Source organism: Pocillopora damicornis, chromosome 2 (genome assembly GCF_964200805.1).
Source record: "Pocillopora damicornis chromosome 2, jaPocDami1.2, whole genome shotgun sequence".
Classification (NCBI taxonomy): Eukaryota; Metazoa; Cnidaria; class Anthozoa; order Scleractinia; family Pocilloporidae; genus Pocillopora; species Pocillopora damicornis.
Window position 1 is genome coordinate 5,289,843 of NC_142671.1, and position 19,665 is coordinate 5,309,507.

The 19,665-nt window shown below is 38.8% G+C and overlaps 2 protein-coding genes across 6 annotated transcripts in view; both read left to right on the forward strand.

Annotated features, from left to right (window-relative positions):
- Positions 1-60: 60 nt before the first annotated feature.
- Positions 61-6,697, forward strand: LOC113673410 (uncharacterized). Of its 3 annotated transcripts, none has more exons than XM_089196263.1 (2): positions 61-220; positions 5,731-6,697. In XM_089196263.1, the coding sequence occupies exons 1-2, from the start codon at positions 180-182 to the stop codon at positions 6,689-6,691; spliced, it is 1,002 nt and encodes a 333-aa protein (XP_089052389.1). In that variant the 5' UTR covers positions 61-179; the 3' UTR covers positions 6,692-6,697. The 3 variants fall into 3 exon arrangements, with proteins under 3 accessions (XP_089052389.1, XP_027045604.2, XP_027045603.2); XM_027189803.2 differs by lacking the exon at positions 61-220 and adding an exon at positions 3,793-4,550; XM_027189802.2 differs by lacking the exon at positions 61-220 and adding an exon at positions 4,565-5,216.
- A 1,064-nt stretch (positions 6,698-7,761) lies between these two features.
- Positions 7,762-19,665, forward strand: part of LOC113673491 (small subunit processome component 20 homolog) — a 31,537-nt gene continuing 19,633 nt past the window's right edge. For 2 of the 3 annotated variants that reach the window (XM_089195775.1, XM_089195777.1), the window contains exons 1-15: positions 7,774-8,394; positions 8,897-9,194; positions 9,610-9,858; positions 10,436-10,950; positions 12,464-12,670; positions 12,865-13,084; positions 13,547-13,859; positions 14,627-14,888; positions 15,123-15,611; positions 15,814-15,980; positions 16,165-16,367; positions 16,901-17,041; positions 17,489-17,772; positions 18,226-19,006; positions 19,423-19,557. In XM_089195775.1, the coding sequence (XP_089051901.1) occupies positions 7,886-8,394; positions 8,897-9,194; positions 9,610-9,858; positions 10,436-10,950; positions 12,464-12,670; positions 12,865-13,084; positions 13,547-13,859; positions 14,627-14,888; positions 15,123-15,611; positions 15,814-15,980; positions 16,165-16,367; positions 16,901-17,041; positions 17,489-17,772; positions 18,226-19,006; positions 19,423-19,557 (4,773 nt within the window). In that variant the 5' untranslated portion in view covers positions 7,774-7,885. Of the gene's footprint in view, positions 8,395-8,896; positions 9,195-9,609; positions 9,859-10,435; positions 10,951-12,463; positions 12,671-12,864; positions 13,085-13,546; positions 13,860-14,626; positions 14,889-15,122; positions 15,612-15,813; positions 15,981-16,164; positions 16,368-16,900; positions 17,042-17,488; positions 17,773-18,225; positions 19,007-19,422; positions 19,558-19,665 lie in introns of all 3 variants that reach the window. The other variant, XM_089195776.1, reaches the window with a different exon arrangement.

Here is a 19,665-nt window from a genome sequence, read left to right on the forward strand (position 1 = left end):
ATGCAGAGTGATGTTCATTTTAATTATTTTGCTACTACCTTATTTGACAAGTGGCTCCAATTTGATAGGAAATTCTGAATCGTTCTCCGTTTATGTAATCTATGCTGAAAAGCAGCGAACTCTTTTCAATTTAACGGAAATGACAAGGAAACGGAAGATGCAATCACTTTAAACAGACAATGTCCAGCGTTTACCATTCTACAGGCTCGGATAAGCGGAGGTGAGGGCATCATATTCATGAATTTGCGTTGACAAAGGCAATTTACTATCTACAATCGGATTTCTGAGAACTGCAATACCATATAATTTACAAATGGGCTCTTAAATTCGGCAATCTCAATCCGTAAATTAGTCGATTATGTGTTAGGGAAGGCAATCTGTTTGCTCTTACGGAAGCGCCGTAAATTAACTCTCCCCAGGTATCTCCAATTTCTCTTTGTCTACCGCTTGTGTGTGAGCCAAATTCAACCTCCTTGTTCCTCCCCTGGTGTTAATCCCAAACAATTAATTAAAGGACTTATTGACCTCCTTTCAAAAACTCACCTTGATTAGTTAATGCTTATTGTAAGGCAGGTTATTTACATCTTTGACATGCATGGTTCTTACAAAGACAACATCTGAACCCCAACTTCAGATGAGACGAAACAAAAGAGCTATTGCAGTTGCCCTTACCAGGTACAACTAGTTGTGAATAACTTGTTCCTGCCTTGAAAGAGGGAAAATGTTTTAAAAATGCAAATGATATCTCCAAATGAATTACTATTATGAAACAAACGCCATCGTGTCGACGAGTTACTTCATATAATGCTTAATTCAATTGTACCTGTTCTCGTTGGTTTGAAAGTGTTTTCCATACCTGTTGTGTTGCACTGGTCACGGAAAAAATCCAAAAATGATAGTTAGGTGAGACGTGAACTTTGATTAACAAACTAAAAAGTCTATCCTGCATGTAAAGTCAAACATGGATTTAAATGATAAGAATAGCGCATTTGTAAACCTTTCCCTGGCCAAAACTCTTAGACAAGTCACTCACGTACTGAAAAAAGGAACTAGTTTGAAAAGCTTTAAAGGTGTTTCTAAGTGAGAGCAGCAAAAAAATCGTAAAAAAAATTGTAAATTGATAATGTCAAGTCCTTGAAGTAGAATTCAGTTATAGCAAATACTCACATAAAAATTAAAGCAATAAGGTATCCTCGGCTTGTGATCAATTTGTTTTCTGATTATATATGCCTAGAGTAAAGAAAGCTGTTTACTTATTTTTGATAAGCAAACACGGAATTTTGTTTTGAAGTGTATAACCGTTGAAAATATTAAGTAAAAATGCCTTTTTTAGATCTGATGAATGAGTTGTTAGTAATCGGATCCTTGCGTTTACGCACAGGTTTCTGGGATTGCCATGGGGCAAACATTGCAACTCGCCAGAAAGGAATGTATGGTAAAAAGTTGTTAGGATGTCCAAAAAAAAATGACTTTGGTTAGGGATTATGGCTTTTTCGCCGCAGTTTTATAAGTGGATGAAGATAAGGTTGACAAGATAAACCTTGCGTAAGGTCTATCGCCAATTGGCTCTTACGGGAATCTTTGGCTTGTCCTATTTATTGTCCACTTCCAGTGATATTAAAAGGCTCTAGGTTGGAAATTGCTCCAATCAGGTAGTCGGTGTTCGAAAGTAAATTTCGCCGCAATAATGGCGTAATCTGATTCGCCAATTTCCGTTGTCGATAAGAGTACAGACAACGCTGCCGTCAACTTGTCACGATCCTGGTCACACACTGAAAGAATCGTTTTATTTGACGTCGATATTGTGGTAAAAAAAAAAACGAATCGACGGTGGTTTAGCGTGGTCTGTTCTCTTATCGACAACTCATACCTTGTTAAGAATCCGGATTGACCGGAATTGTTTAAACAGTTTCCTGACCTGCCTCTTTTTTCCTACTTGTGGTGAACGGATAGGATGCTTTCCCAGTAGATCATAACGCATTACTTTCTTTTGAGTTCTCTCCACTTGTACCTCATCTTAAGAGTCTTGGTGACGGTCTCACCAGGGGAACAATATGCCAGTTCATTAGAATAAAACTTGTTTTTAACAGGTTCACATGTAGAGGGCACAACTCTTCACTTGAGAGCGAAGAGTTTGAGATTCCCTGTGCGAATTCGAATCTCGGCAAGGTAAGCCGCGCAATATCAAATGGTTTTTTTCCGTTTTTTTTGGGGGGGGGGGGTGGGGGGTTCGTAAGAAGTGTCAGGTTAAGTTTTATGATATGATTCTTAAGACTCCAGAATTGATATTACAAATTACCAGCGAGAGAAAAACCCAAATTAATACTTATGTAGTCTATATATTTTTCAAACTATTATTTATTGATTGCAGTGTAGTTTAATATACTAGCAAAAGAAAATTCTTTCGTCAGTCGCTAGTAGATTTCTGATAAAAATCAACTAATTTTTAATGCATTCATGTCCATGTTGTTTCAGAGCCTCCACTATTCACTTTGCCTCTGTCCCTAAAGTCATTCTATTGTCTTCTGCTAAAATATCTTGCGGTGATACAAAGGGCGAAATTTTTGCCTGAGTACATAGAGTTATCAAAGTAATTAAAAAATGGCGTCTGTCGGCGCATGCCGTAGGCTAAAATGGTATGTTTTATCTTCTTTTAGCCCCATCCTTGATCAGAATACACCCTGCAGACCTTACAAACGAACCTAAAACCCGAAAACGAAGATCCTTTCATGATTTTGATAAGGGAAGTGAGCGTCAGGCTCTATGGCTTCACCGATGAAAAACAGTCAAAAGCTTGGTAACTCCTCTGCTCGCAACGTGATCATTCACCAGTTTAATTTAAAAAAAAAAAAAAAAAAAAAGCGAAATTACAAATTAGTATATCACCAAAGAATTTGGCCTTTGGCAGAAGGAGAAGAAGGAGAAACTAATTATAGCGCCCTTTGAAGTCAGTGAATCGATTGAGAAGCCGTCAATTTAGCATTTGAACGAACTTGTGCCGACTGGAAAGGTAAAGTGAGCATTAGGAATAATCCAGTAGATAAACATGGTTCTTAATGGTCTTCATTTTGGGTCTTCGCAGTTCGGAATCTTTTTATAAAAAACTGGTGTTTGATTGCATACTTCATAGCTCTTAGAAAGATTTAATCTCCGGCGAGAAACCGCAACAAGATCATGTCAAATAAAGATAAAGGAGTCTTCGTTTTCGGGTCGTAGGTCTTTGTGTTTGGGTCTTGGGTCGTTGTTTTCGGGGGTCTTCGTTTACGCTACAACCCACGTTAGTCGGATATGGAAATATTTTCTGGCGCCGCGTAAGCAATTTTTTAATTCTTTTCATCAAGTTGAATTTCACAATTTCGTTGGGCTGCCATTTGGCTATATTGTAACCATATTAAGCAGCTGATTTATCATCTTTTGAAGTTTTACGGATTTGACCTTTCTTTTCGTTACGCAATTGCCTTGTGAGCTACTTCGCTCCTGGTTCGGCCGTGGAATCTTATAACAGCAGTCAGAATTTTAACACGCAGTTAAATTTTTTTCGTCACTTGGGCACATATTTAAAAATGAGTTGGTTTCTCTCAGTAGCCTTTCATTGCTTTTCTTCTTATTTGGTCGCCAACTCTGCATCATGGTCCCTGGTGTTCTCAGTGTTACTGATCCCCTGAGAAGAGCAGAATATTGTCTTTTGTTTAGAAAGCTTGGTAGAGAAAATTGCCATATCTGCTTGTACGCTCCTCTCACGGATAGACATACACATGAGCCTTTCATGGTACTAAAAGGTGCCGAGCGTTTTTCAGAACGGATCAGTCCTCGAATTTTATAACCTTGAAAGCGGTAAAAACTTGGAAGAAAAAAATGAATATTTCAGATGTTGGAAAATTCAGAAATCATCATGATCATGAGCAGAACTTCCATGGAAAGGAAGGTAACGCAATTCGAGTGATTGATATGTCACGCTTGAGAATAATGCAGATTTGACCAGTAAAATCAAAATTTTTGAAACCTGCTTTGTCCCAAGCAGCCGATTTCCCCGCCTGACATGTACATCCAAACAGAACTCGAACAGAATTCGACTTTCAAAGTAACACCTGCCAACACAAACAAACATTCAAGACATTTTATGCCAAAACCATTTCCTAATCTTTATTAGAAATAAAAAACAAACAAACAAACAAAAACTTCAACTATGAACATAGTAACTACATGACCTCTAAGAGGGCTATTTCTTTAAGAACCGACACAATCATTAAAATAATGTGATGCTATATTGCGCCCTCATACGTCGTCCTTTGTTCTATCGGCAAATAACAAAGCAGTGATTGACTCGCCGCTCAAAATAACGCCATATTCATGACCGCTGGATGTCCATGTCAACATTCATTTCGGAAAATCGTGCCACTGTTTCCCTGTTTCTTGGATCTTCTGGCCTTTGGCGATGTTACTGGCATTTTTAACTTTAAAAGCACTTCACAGAGAACCTCACATCGAACTATAACCTTCTTTACTCGTAACAAAGATCTTTAAATCTTAAGGGACTGAATGAAATCGCAGTAAGTACGGTAAATCTTTATGGTAATTTTCCGCCACGGTATATTTCATTAGATCTAAATTTTCACTGCAGTGTAGGCATTCTATTAAGGCATTTCTCGAATTCGGCTGGTTCTTTCATTTTCCGTTTAGACGGTCGAATTGAGTGTCTTGACTCGCATTTTAAGCAGTGCGGTAAATCTGTGTTTATAATATTCAAGCACCGAGCCGGTATTGTCCGACGTTCACAAACACTATTATTATTGGAAAATCTTTCGCCAACGGTAAATTTACAGGCATTAGACAATTCAGCCTTGTAAGGACTATGTAGCTGAATCAAAATTCGTTCCCCATATACTCACACGAAAACTTTAACTTAATCTCCTCAACTTCTGACTTGGCATCGCTCCATCGGTGATTTAAATTATGTATGAACATTATTTGTAATTTTAGCTGTGTTATCATAAGATCTCAATAATCTGCTTATTTTTTTCCCAAAGCAAGACAAGAAGTAAATTGATATACGTTTGTGACCGGTGACGCACGAAACTTCAGTTTTACAATGTTAAATGAATTAATGAGTTAAACATATATAACCCAACATAACAACAACAAAATACACTTAAATTAATGAACGTAGCTAGTCGGTTCACGGTTTGGTCCACTAAAGATTCTTTCGGCAAACGAAGGTTTGTAGCTTTTCACAACTGGCATATATTTTGTTTTTAGATATATTTAGCACTAGCAACGTGGTGCTTGGAAATTTTCTGTGTATATTCCACCTGTCATTCGAATACCGGTTGTCGATATCGAAATTTAAATCAGTCAATTGTACTTGCTTCTTATTTAGATCTGTGTGTAGCGAAATTTTCACCGAAACTTTCTCGCTTAGACTTTTAGGTCTCGCCTAAGGTATCACGATGTACTTACGGAGAGATTAATAGTTGCCTTGTTTACGAGTCAATCTCGTTCCCATGGCGAGAGAGACCTTGTGAGCTAGTCAACTGTTTTATGCAAATTTTCGATCATACCCCACCCTTGCCCAAATAACATTATAAGGATTCCCTCAATTTGAAGGAAATTTAGCTTGTTAAAGAAAAAAGACCCAAGATACCTCAACTTAGTTCCAGTAATTGGTTTTGTCGTAACGTTGTTCCAATCGTGGATTGATGGTGAGTTTTTTTTTCTTTTCTACAATTGCAGGAAATCACTTTGGCTGTCAAATATCAAGTCTTTCTGTGCCTTCTTAGTTTGTGCTGTCATGACATTTTTGTTTGTTTCAAATATTATGACTGGAGGACTGGATGATGAAACACGGCTTTTGCTTCATCAGATTATCCAGGGCAATATTACAAAAAGTAAAAATAGATCTTTCAGCGAGGAAAAGTCCCTGCGCCTCATTTCTCATAATTTATGGTGTGACTTTTTGAAGCCTCATGTGATGTGGGACGTCTCCGAAAGGATTGAAGGTCTTGCAGAAGGCATTAAAGATTTTGACGTTGCACTCATTCAGGAGGCTTACATCTTGAATACAGGAGTGGCTGTTGTCTCAAAATGTGCATCACTTCTGGTTAAAGCAATGGAAAAGCGCGGATTTCATTACAGGACATCAATTGCAGATTTTTCAGCGCCTTATTTCGGACAAAGTGGTGGTATTGTCATATTTAGTCGGATCCAGCTCATAAACACATTTTCAACTCGTTACCGTCACTATTCGGTTCCCCAAGTGGCAGACTTTAGGGGATTTGTCATAGGCGAGTTTTTATTCCAACATCAGCATCTCTATGTCATCAATACCCACTTAGATCCTCATGGAGTTGATGCCAGAGTCTTACAAGCGAAGGAAATCGCCGAGGCCGTCCAAAACTTCAGTACAGGCTCACACATCGTTGTGGCTGGAGACTTCAATATTGACAATCATCATGCTACTACTAGTAAAAGTAGTGAGGAATATAAAAAGCTCCTAGAAACCATGCGCGTGGTTGGCCTACAGTCTGTATTTCAAGTTAGAATGGAAACTAGCATCGAACACGGAAACTTTGATGCAATTTTCACCAGCTCCAATGTCGCAGTAGTGAAGAAAGAAATTATAAAACTTAGGACGAAAAGAAACTCGTCGGTTTCTGATCATTTTGGACTTGCGGTGGAATTAAAACTCTTCTGAAAAGTTCACGTGGAGCAGCTTTCTCCTTTTATCTCAGTACAGAAAGCGGTAGCCACACGTTTGCGCTTTTCTCGCGATGAGATAACGGTCAGATTTGCCTTTCTCTCACACCCATCCCTTTCTCTCACACCCATCCCTTTCTCTCACACCCATCCCTTTCTCTCCCACCCATCCCTTTTTAAAGACCCATTCCTTGTTTTTCTCCTTTCCTACTCTTCCTTTTAGGCTTGTCGTGTTCCAATCAGAGCTTTCAGCTAATCGAGGAATATTCCATTCTGAAAGTAACTATGTACATTTTACTAAAAATGTGTCTTTATTTTCCAATTCAACCTTTATCAAGACCTCTGAAGCCCGATGCAAAGACTGTCCGTTAGGCTTTTCAGTGCATCTCTGTGAATTTTGTTTGCAAAAACGATGATGTGCCCTTCCCCTTCGCCCCGCCCCCCCCTCCCCCCTACTATTGTGCGTGGGGCATATTTCAAATTATTCCGATTATAATCGACCCTAGAATACCATCAGGATTATGGATTGGGATTGTGCTGTCTCTTTCGGGCTCCATGAACTGTAAATGTGCAATACTTGAAAAACGACCACAAAAGTTCAAAAAAGAGAACCCGACGGAACGATCCTCGGTACACCTACGATTAACAGGGTAATTTAGTATTATCAACTGAGTTGATAACGTAAATTGGCCACTGTAAAAGAGTTTAAAAGCTGACGAAAGCTAACGCTCGAAACGTCAGCTTTTAAACTGTTTACGGAGGCCTATTTACGTTATCAACTCAATTGATGGTACTAAATTATTCTGTTATATTCTCCCACCGACGCAGCACAACAGTTTCTTCATAAACTTACCTCCTACGATTACTATGGAGAAGCCCAGAGCTTAGTTCCCGACTATCATGAGAATCATCAGGCTAAACATTATCGCCTCAGCCCCTAGAAGAAGGTAGATCGATTCAGCACAGTGATATTTTTTGCTCTAATCCGGCTGTCGGCAAAGTGGCCAGCGGTATAATAGAGAGAAAGAAAAACATGAAGACTGGGTTCCAATTTGATAATTCGAATCCAGTCGCTATCGGAAAAAAAAAGTCAACATGGCGGCCGTTCAGTGTCGGAGTCACATGGTGACTATTTCTTAAAGGTTTATTCGTTTCAAAGGGTGTTTCTTGGTCTTAAAACACATAAAACATCATGGTGAAGAGAAAAGAAACAAATACACACAGGTTTAAAGGATTTTTCGAGCGCATTTCAGCTATTAAAATCGATGTGACTCACAGAATCCAAAGAAGCACTGAGACACCAGAGGATGAAGACACGTTCTTTTGTGAATCACTTGCCAAATGGACGGAGCTGAATTGCACTCTACACTTTCAACAATTTTCCTCAGAAGTCAGAAAATATGTTCAAAGTCTAGCCCAGCTTGTCCACCACAAGAACGAAGTTATAGAGCGATTGAAAACTAATCTACAAGTGAATGGAAGTCTCGCTTTGGAGCCCCTGTTGGATCTGGTCGTTCAGCTGGCCAGAGACTTGCAAAGCGACTTCTATCCTTACTTCAGTAGCTTCTTTAATATATTTATATCACTACTGAACCGCTCTTGGCAAGATACTCATACTCTGGAGTGTATATTTGCAACTCTGAGCTATCTCTTTAAGTTTCTCTGGAGATATATGGTGAAAGACATCCAACATATCTTCAGGTAGGTGAATGTGGGTTTCTGCCCCCTGAAAATCTGTTAACCTTTGGGATATATGAACCATTCTTGTTGGTGGACTTATATAGAATTCAGGAACACTGTTTTGAATCTAAGTTGGTCTAGGCTTAGTTTGTGGAAATGTTTTTGTCTGTTCTTTAATTTGAACCTGGTTTCAATTAATTATAGTCAATGACACAATTCCAGTTTCATTCCTATATGACTATGTGGGTTAGAGTATCATATAAGAAAATCACCAGCCAGATCATTAGCTTGCTAACAGAAACAGTGATTAGATGAGAAATATAAAGCAATATGTGTAGCTGATTAAAATTTGTAAATGGACAGCCATCAAGTTTTTACCAGTCATTTTTACTCTTGCCATTATAATTTTGCATTCAGCAATTAATGATGCTTGTCATTTTGCATTTTGATTCTGTGTGCGTGTTATCCATATTAGTGACCCTACACCTACAATTATTATGGATAATTTTAATTTATTTTTCAGTTTGTACAGTCCGCTACTTATGGGTGAACAAAAATACTACATCCAGCAGTTTGCAGCTGAGAGTTTTTCATTCCTCATGAGGAAAAGCAAAGACTGTAGCAAACTCTTTGACATAATTTTCAGCACACTCGAAGCACAGCCAGACTTGTGTCAGGGACTTGGATTCTTGTGTTTTGAAATGATAAAAGGAGTCAAAAAGCAGTTTCACTCGGCCACAGATTCTGTTTTACCTGTCTTGTTTTCAAAAACTGGAGCCTTTCAAAGCAAGTCAGTAGCTACTAGTTTGAAATGGGAAATGGTATGTACAGCTTATTTACCTTTTAACCCTGAAGAGTGACTAACATCTTATTTCTCCTCACAACATCACCCTTGAATCACACATTAAGGTCATGAGAATTAAAGAGATGATCACCAACTAAAGAAGTTCTTGATAGTTGAACAAATTCTCCCTGTCAGAGCCTTAGGAAATGTTGAGGGAGTAGTATGGAGAATATGCATACTGATGTTATAGAGTAAAAGGTTAAATACTGAATAAGATAGAGATTGTTAAGTCTTTGTGTCAGAGAAATTCAAATACTGTCAACTCTCTTCTAACCTTAAATAGCAAAGTTTGCTTTTAGAAGGATCAAACTCACTGAAAGCATCTTATCATGAAGTGAATCATCAGAATTGATTAATTCTTTTCTTCTCTGTCTTCTTTTTCACCTTGAAAGGTTTACCAGTCACTTGTGCACATGCTCAACAGTATGGCAAAATACACAGTCAAGGAACATTGCTCAGTGGTGGAAAAAACTTTGGTTATGGAATTGGAGAGGTTATGGAGCATTTGGAATAAAAAACAGCACGACTTTGATCAAGCAGGTTCTCTGCAGAGTCAGATAGGTTTCACTCTACAGCTGACTAATGTTTGGGTTTCCTACAAGTCTGGTAGCTTGATTTCAGACCCAATAAAGATATGTGATGTAAGTACGTGTATATATTGGCCATGTCATTTTGTGTTTGTTGCTAGGCAAGCCATCCAGAATTTACATAATTATAGTTTATCAGCAAATTGTTTGGGCAAACCTCATAAGACGGTTACCTGAGATGGCTAAGGCTATCCCATGCAAGGGGAATAGCACTAGACTTGTTGCTTACAATGCAGCTCAAAGATAAGTAAGTCATAAAGCTCAAGCAAAATACCTTGTGCATAATGATCTTGTCATACAGTGTGCACCTAGACACATAAATAAGATGTTCATATGTGTGCTCACACCTGTCATTAGTGTGTATGAGTCAGCCAATTGTTTTTGCTTTTGTGGAATGGTCCTTTATGCTGTTAATGCGCATTGCACTTTTAATAAAAAACTGAGATTTCTAGAGAAGCGGGGAACTACTGTTTGTGTTAATACCCTTCCTACGTAAAGAAGCTTGCTTTATGAATTGCCCTTCCACTTTCTTGTGGAGCATGACCACATTTTTTGTTTTGTTTTTTTGTTTTTATGTTTTTAATTTCAGGTTGTCCAGGCAATGATGATTATTTTCAATCATTTTTTTAAGGTTGTTCAGGTGATGATTGTCCAGGATTTTGTGTCAGATGACATAGCCTCTTCCTTGTTTGGACTTATATCAACACTCCTGCAAACATCCTCCACAGAACTCTCCAGGGAGAGACACCAGAAACAATTGACTTCAAAAGTATTTAAGACAATAGAGAGTCAAGAGCAGTTGTTTATGTTTTGTAGACGTTTGTTAAAGTGGGAACATTTCCAGAGAGATGCCTTACCTTCTTTGTTGAACTTTTGCCAAGAAGAGCTGCTCAAAGGTTCATCTAAAATTCAAGATATTATTCTTATTCTGACAGAAGTAATCTTTCAAACTGCATCTGCAGATAGCAGTGGACTTGATTTGGCACCCTTGAAAGGGTTGCTTTTTTTCCCAAAATGTGGCACCAGGCAAGGTGCAAAGATTTTAAAAGTGTTCCTTGATGCTGTAACAATAGAAAACAAAGCTGTCTTGGATAAAAGCAAGCTTTCCATAACATGGAGTTCTCTTGCATGCATTCCTTGTATAAGGTATGTTTATACTGATATAGGTACTTTCACCAGGTTTCTTTATTAGTGTTGTTAAGTTGACTTACATGTAACAACCATGGTAGATTTTAAACAAATTGATGTTTTACAGACTAGTCCCTGGTCAATGTTAATTGGGTTTTCTTTGCTGGGACAAAATGCTAACACTTGAGTGGCAGAGCGTGAAATTAATTTTTTTTCTGATAGCCGCTTGGCTCCTAAATTCATCAAAGTGGTAGCCAATTAAAAAAAAGTTGGTTGCCATTTTGAAAGACAAACAAAACCTTTTTTTAGGCTGTCATCGTTCTAGAAATTAAGTTAGGGAAAAGATCTTTAACATGCTACAAAAGGGACACTAGGATGGATGATATGCAATGTTTAAGCTCACCTAAATCCAAGATGGCGTCTAGTTATCGATCGAGATGCATCTGCTGCGTTTTGGAAACAAACTTAATGAGGAAGTTTTCCTCGGATTTGTCTTTGCAAATCTTTTTAATTCACTATATCTCTAGGTAAGGTTATGATGAAACATTCTAGTTGCCAATTTGGAGACTAATTTTCAGGATTTGGTCGCCAAAGTGAAAAAATTTAGTCGCATTGGCGCCTGTATTAGGTACAATTTCACGCCCTGAGTGGGTGAATGAAATAAGAGTTTAAGGGTACATAATTATGAATTTGAATGCAAAGAAGTGGGAAGTGGGTAAGGGTTCTTCTTTACTATGTACTATGTACCTCCTCCTTAACTTAAAATGTCCTAAAACAATCAAACAAAATGGTTTAGGTCAGACTTTCCTTCTCTAAGCCAAAGATTCTTTTAGAAATACAATGTGGGCTTGTAAGCATTTTAATTGTCAGTCCCTTGTCCTGTAGAGGTGAATTCCATTTGATATTCTTTAGTCTTAATCGTTTAATACAAATCCCAAATTATTATGTTGAACAAGTCAATCCAATCAAATCGAGAACAACTTAAAACACAATACAAGATTTCTTAATGTAAGCCGCCTTAGTGAAAGTTATGGTTAATTAATTACCTAGTTAAGAAAATCAGTGCCAAAGACTAATTACTCTAAACTCATGATAAAAATAAGATAATCAAGTTCAAAAATTAGCACTGAACTTATAATAAAAATGAGTAAATATTTTCTTGCAAAGGACTGACAAGGAGTCAGACTCCCTAGGATGTTAGGAGGTAGTTCATTCCATGAGCAACAAACCCTAATAAAAAAATTAATTATTTTAAGTAACTGTTTAACTAAAAGGGACATCAAATGTTAGATAATCAACATTTCTCAAAGGCTTGTTGCAAGAGCAAAACGATAGAAAGCCCAAAATATCTAAATCATATAAATTCTTAAAACATTTTAAAAATGAATACTAAATCATGAATTTCCCAATGATATTGTAAAGGTAATAAATTTAATTTACTAAGGTGCTCATGCTCCTATACCTACATCTACCATAGGCAAATGTTTACTGACTGTTTTGTAAAGTTAACTACTTTGTTCTTGGTGTTTAGTCCTTTAGATGTTCCTCGGTGTTGTGACAAGCTCTTGCGTTTTATTGGCGTCTTCAGTGAACACCTGCTGGCAAATACAAGTGCTGGGGGCAATGCCCAGTGCTTGAGTGTTTTAGGTCAGGCAATTCAGTCTTACATTTTAATTGTGGCTGATGCAGAGGACATTGGCAAGAATTTGGACTTCAAGTTCATAGTATCACTACTCAGGTGAAACGCCATACTATGGTTTTGTCCTGTATTATATCCATGTACTTGTACTGTATGTGTAATTTGAAGAAGGGTGTTTTAAATTGTATCTTCTCTGGGATATTCCAATTCCTGGCATGTATATTTGTTGGTCCTCGGTCTGTTTTAAATTATAATACTATAGTGTACCTTCTAACCTGTGGCTCTTTTTCCAGATCCTGGCCAGACAATGTCCACATTCTTCAAGCTTGTCATAAACTTACGGCAGCCTCGAGGAAGCACGGCATGGGAGGTGTCCTTGTTGAGGAAAACCTTCAGCAGATATTTCCCTACCTCCGTCTCAATTTATGTTCTTCAAGTCACTTTGTGCGTCTTCTCACTCTTAAAATTTTGGCAAGTTTTGAGCAGCTTGGAAGGAGTTCATCAAACAACAAGGTGCAGTGCCACATTAACCTTTGATGAATGTTGTTCTAGTACCTACATGTACAGCTTGCTGTTGTACTATAACTGTTGAAAGCTCCCATCAGTAGCGTGCTGCAACTATGATTGGGGAGGGATTGGAGGCGGGTAACCTTTTGATAGACAGAAGAGCATCTAATCCAGGGAAAGTAGGAATACAAGTGTACTCCTAATAGCTGACTTGAAAACGTAATCTCAAAATATGCTGAGTCTATTTTTTTGTGGAATAAATGATTGCCTCAAATTACAAGGAAATCGTGAAACAATAGCAAAGTAAGTAGGGCAAACATCAATAAGGTAGACGCATACGATAAAGGGCAAAGGGTGTTAGTTGTGGAGACGGTTAACAATGATTGCACATGGCGAACTTGAAAAACTTTTAACCGCAATGAATGTGTACTTGTAGGTCCCTGAGAGAACTTCTCTTTTTTTCTGCAGCCCCCTGACTCCTTAAGGCCCTCGTTGTTTCAAACGTGTCTCGCCTCTGAGGAACTTCCAACACGTTTAGAGTCGTACAGAGACAAGCTGGTGTGTCTACAGAAAATCCGCTTCTCTTCAGCGTTTTACGACGATCTGGCGGATCTCTACAGAGATGCTGCTGTGCTTTACTTGTGCGGAATGCTTTGTGTGAACTTCAGTCCCCTTTGGGATCCAGTGATTGATATTGTTGCAAGTTTTGCTCAAGGCTCGAATGTCAAGAACTTTTGGAGGATATTCAGTGAGCTACTCAACACAACTTCTGACAGAACAGGTGCGTGTGTGACGTATAGTGTAGAATTGTAGGTGCGTTTTTTCAACCATTAACTCTTTATGTAGTCGTAATCTTATGCTTATGGCAAGAGCATTATATTAAGACGGTGAATTAAGTCTGGCGACGAAGGATGATGGCTAATGATGGTTATTGATGTTTAATAACGGTGAATTGTGTCTTTTGATGATTAAACATGTATAATGAATGGTATGGAATAATGGTTAATGAAAGTGGATTATTTTTAATGATGGTGGATGATGTTTAGTGACATTCAGTGATGTCCAGTGACATCTAGTGATTTTCAGTGACATCCAGTGATGTTCAGTAAAAATGGATGAATTATTGTGACGGTCTGTAATGTTTAATGACGGTGAACGATGTCTAAGGAAGGTAAATAATGTTTAGTGAGGGTGACAGTTGTACCGTTACGGTGAATCATGTCAAGTGACAATGAGTGATGTATAGTGATGGTGAATGTTAACTACTGGTGGTGAATGATGTCCTATGACTTTGAGTTTTGTAAAAGTGTGCTCTTGTGAGAATGGTGTATGATGACTGTAAAGAATGTCTAATGACGGCGATTGTTTTCTGACGATAAGGAATGATTTCCAATGTGTTGAAAAATGTTAAGTGACACTCATTGAGGTGTTTAGAGGGAAATTATGTATTTTTCCCTCGACTCAACAGTCTCTCTGCACGTTCCCCTTAGTTTCCTTTACGCATCCACATTGTAACAGCTGATAACAGCTAAATAATGTACGTTTCAGAAAAGAAACTCGTAGAAGAAATGGATACGAGCAACAGCGAACAACCAGAAATGGAGAATAGTGAACAAGACGATTGTAATTCGAAGAAGTGCCTTGATGAAATATTTGAGAAGCACAATAAGGCTTCACTGGGTTCACGAGATGAGACCAGAGAAGATCCTGTTAACTTCCGTCATCTGCTGTGGAAAGCGATGGCTTCTTTTCCCGAAGTCGCCGAGCAGAAATCACGTGATGTGGTACCGCTGTTTATTCGATTTGTGAGGTGAATACTACTTTGTTTAGAGAAGAATGTAAGATGAATTTAGAGGGTGGCATTTCATCAAGTTTTCTAGTCTCTACGATACTTAAGGCGGTCTTGTATTTCAGATTTTCAGAACATGAAAAACGCCCCAAGTTCAACCTAACAGCACATTTAGTCCATCATGCAAGTGTCCGTTTTTGGATCGTGTGCTGCATTATAAATGTATTAAGTACGTTTATTTTCGCTTTATTACAGCAACGAATACTTTGTGGCAATGGAAAACGTTGCTCCCTCTCAAGACATCCGAGTCAAACAGCTTTCTGAACCACAAGGATCCCTGGCAGAGGTCGATCAGTCAGACTCCATGGAGACGGAAGTGGAACAAATCAATTCCAAACCACAAGAGAATTTGCACAAGAAGAGACATAAGGCGGCCACAAAGTCTCTTTGTACTCATCTGAGCCTCTTTGCAGCTTTCAAGAACCCGAAAGCTCTCTTTAAAGAACCCCAGTTAAGGGAGTTATACTTGAGATTCTTAACTCATAGAGAGGCTGAAGTACAAAAGCTTGCAGTACAGTGCCTGTGGACTTACAAGTTTGATTATCTAGAGCCGTACAAAGAGGCTATTGAGCGCTTGTTAGGCGATGAGAACTTTCGAGATGAGATGGCACACTTTTCAGTTGACGAGGATAGCGGCATTGTGACGATGAGTCATCGCGATGGACTAATGCCAGTGCTCATAAGGTTAGTTGCTGAATACTTTCGTAGCAAACTGCTCAATGTTTTGCTTTTCTTTAATGAGGTATATTTGACCGCCTGATGGTAAATTTTGCTCCTTTTTCTCTGCCGAAGAGCCAACGTTCGGAACTTCAACTCTACCAATATCTACTTTTACAGATTCACTTTGAATGTATGTGACACACGCTGTTTTGTTTCTGATACCCAGGCTCTTGTACGGCAAGATGCAAAGACTGACCGGTACAGGAAGTGGAGGACGAGCAGGCGTGGGAGTGAGGCGAGCTGTCGTGTTAAGGTTCCTGGCCTCTTGTCCTCAAAAAGAGATACAAATTTTCATGGACCTGATTTTTGCGCCATTTAAACACCTTTGTAGAGGTAAAAAGGATCTCCTCTTCATCATAGGTTTTCATGTAGGTGGCTCTCTGTATCTACCAGGCCTGCTCAAGTCGCAAGTTTTCTTTTTCTCAAGATAAGTATATTGGCCCGATCCCTTCGTCGCACTAAAGTGAAAAAAATTTGTTCTGGTAATCACTGTTTGACTTTTGATTTCTTATTTCAGCAGATGATGCAAGTGTGATTGTTACCGTGGCAACAGACCTCTCCCGTGTTGTCCCTCTAAAGAAACAGCAAGGATTTCTGGGAATGGTGTCTCAAATCCTGGATAAGCTGGGCAACCTGGCGAGGTCGTTTCTTCCTTCCATTCTGCAAATTATTTTGTCTTTGCTCTCGACATGCGTATTTGCTCTGGAACATCGGGAAAAGGTTTGTTACCTTCAGAGGATAATGGAAACACTTTGTAGTTTCTAGCATATAAGATGCCCTTTATTAAACGTTCAAAGTTTTCCTTTGATTGAAGTCTTTAGCCACTGCTCCTAATCCCAGGGCCTCGATCGAATCGTCCATTTTGACTTTAAGTGCTAAAGTCGTTCTTAACAAGTGGTTACCAACGTTAAACTACACGTACGTTGCTCTTTAGCAGTAGGTACTCTTACCACTCTTTACTTGACAATTTGATTTCGTGTTGCCAGTCGAACTTTGAAGCCCATTTTTTAACGTGCTAATTTTTAAGTTTATAGAAAAACTAATTCCAGTATAACTCAGGATACGTCAAGTAATTAGTTTTCAGTGAGGTAGCCACTCCAAAACTAATAAGCAGCACTTTACCCTCAATCGAACTTCCCTCTCCACTCTGCCACTTTCTGAATCTGTGGTACACGGCGGCACCCTTAAAACTTTTTCTAATACAGTGCATTAGGTTTATATGTATATTCTTAATTATTTTTTCTTGCTTTTAGGTGCAACCATCACTGATCTCGCAGCTGAAAACAATCCGACAGATGGCTATCATGCGCTTGACGGAATTTTTTGAGTCCATGGCGGATTATGACTTCAAACCTATTTGCGACGCCATGTTCTCGTCTGCCGTATGGCCTCAGGTAGTTTTCATCCTGTTACAAGTTCGCTCCCATCACGACAATTTCGCCCCATCAAATACAACACGTTCACTCCCACCTTTACCGCCCCAATTATTTCAACTCCTTTCTACATGATAAAGCATGTTCCTTCTCTGACGAAGAAAAATCTATTCTATCAAAATGCGAATTGATTGTGAAACTATGGGAAAGTTCGATGAACATGCAAATTTAGAACTTTGCTAACTCGCGTGCGACTGCACATGAAATGCAAAGCCTAATATGGCCTTTATATGTTCACCGGCCTTTAGGTACGTGATTTGACGCCATACACATTATTCATTTATCGTGATAGGGCCTGGGAAACAGGTCAGTTATACAAAATCTAAGCTTGATGCAGCAAGTTTTCAAGCTGACTATAGGACCTGCTGTAAATAGTGACTGTGTCTACAACATCGATTTCTCTTCCAGATAGAGAAATTAAATCAAGAGAGCATCCAACACCCAACTCCATTGCTCAAGCTCCTGTTCGCTTGGTCAAAGAATTATCGTTTGTTTCCCTTGCTGTCAAGAAAACCAGTCGAGAAGCCCAACCTGTCTATCATGTCATGTGTGTTCGAGTGTCTGCGCGTTCCGTCAATATCATCGGAAGTAGTTGCCATGGTAATGGAAATGGCGGACAATCTTCTTGATGCAAGTCAATTAGAGGCGGATGATGAAGAAAATGATTTGATGGATTGTGGCTCTGAACTGGGGTGAGAGAAATATTACTAGTCTGTTTAATGATTTTCATCTTTATGACCAACCTTTCCTAGCGCTAGCTGAACATGTTTCACACGAAGGAAAAAGACGGAAGGGAACACTTCCTAATTTTTTTCTTTGGTTCCCTTTCGCCTTGTGCCCATGAGTGACTCTCGCTAAGCCAAAAGGAAACAGAAAATACTGCTACGAAGGCTAAACCCAATCTTGCAAAGCATTTCTCTTGTGGGTTTTACCATAAATCCATGGCTTTTTAGTGCCGGAATCATTTTCAACAAGAAGTTAACCAATTGGATGAAGAAAAGAAATTAACTACTTTACTTTTTTACGATGAAAATTACTCCAAGCATTTCTTACTGCAGCTAACTTTGTACTAAATCTTTGTGCTGTTCAGGAAACCCAGGGATGGTTTGAGTATATTCTTAACTTTCCTTTTTTCCTTCTTTCAGAATATTTTCGAGCTACGAGTTTCACGAAAGTAGACCAAGTTACGGAACATTGTTGGTTCTCCCGCACCTCCCACAGCTCTTGGAATATCTGAGTCGATCAGTACAACAAGCCATCGACAGTTCTAAAGGAAAGAACAAAGGAAAAAAAATGCTTCCCCAACGAGAACTTTCAGTGTTGTCTAAACTAAGTCCCTTTGTGAAAGACGCCAATGAATCTTCTACTCTTATAGAGGTGCTGCTACCATTCATGAACAGTTATCAAAAAGAAGAGACGGCAAACCATATTTTAAAAACTGTTAAAAGCCTTCTGGTGAACGTTGAAACTCCCAGAAACTTTGTTTCGTCTTTATCGAAGCTTTTCTCGCAGATAATCGTTCGTAGTACAAGGCAATGTCTATGTGACGTGTTCCTTGAGATGGGGAATATCGATTCAACTTTCTCTTCCGAGAGTTGCGATATTCTTGCTGATTTGAATTCCTGGAACCCTCAGCGCATTGAAGAACCTAATTATGATAGTAGACTCACCGGCTTTGCAAATGCCAAGCGTTTGATTGGACAAGATGCCCTTAAAACCGAGGAGATTCTACCAATACTACACAACTGCATTTATTTTGTTTTAAACAGCGATGATATGTCAATTCGAGACAGTGCTGGCAGCTGCATGAGCTGTGTCGTGCACAATATTGTCCAGCGAAGTGGAGTCAACGATGAGCGATTTCATGTTCTTATCATCAAGTGTCTGTTACCGGCTCTCAAGAGGGTTCTTGCTTCAAAGAAAGAGGTATTTGTGTTGAAATTTCTCACTGTTATTTGGAAAAAAAAAGGGAACCACAGTGGTCCTATGTTTAGCGGCCAACGGTGTCATTGCTCTCATTCTATTTCTGGACCAAACCCTTTACTCTCGCACTGTTTCTGTCCACGCCGAAGAACGTTGGGTTATCAGTGAATAGTCAGTAAAAGGGAAGGAATCCAATAAAGAGGGGAGAGGAGTGGAACTACTCATAGTTGCTATGGGAACCATGATAAATTCCGGGGGTGTGGGCACTAGACTTGAATGAAAGACTTACGTGTAGTTACTTTTTAAGATCAAACTCTTCCACATTTTTTCATCAATCCTATTTCTTTTAATAGGGAAAACGATTAAAGTATCCATTTGAAAGTTCAAACTAAGCATTAATTACAATTTTTTGTCCTTAGCTTGCCAGAAACGAATTTCTAGGTGTGCTCTCAACTATGGTCCGCCAATTTCAACACGATTCTCTCTCAGACCTCAAGGTTCTCTTGGACGATGATCCCGAGAAAGATTTTTTTGAAAACATCAAACATATTCAGGTGAGGAAAATACAAAGTGAGACTTCTCTATTAAGAAACCTCTTTTCTGTTCTCAGCTTGCACTGAACAAAGATTAAATGCACTGACCTGTCACATTGTCATCGTCAG

What these genes read in the sequence shown, in the direction of transcription:
- LOC113673410 (XM_027189802.2), top strand. Translation starts at nt 5,158, where the DNA reads ATGAACGTAGCTAGTCGGTTCACGGTTTGGTCCACTAAAGATTCTTTC. An exon ending in GATTCTTTCGGCAAACGAAG is followed by an intron (nt 5,217 to 5,730) that starts GTTTGTAGCTTT and finishes CTACAATTGCAG; the next exon opens with GAAATCACTTTGGCTGTCAA.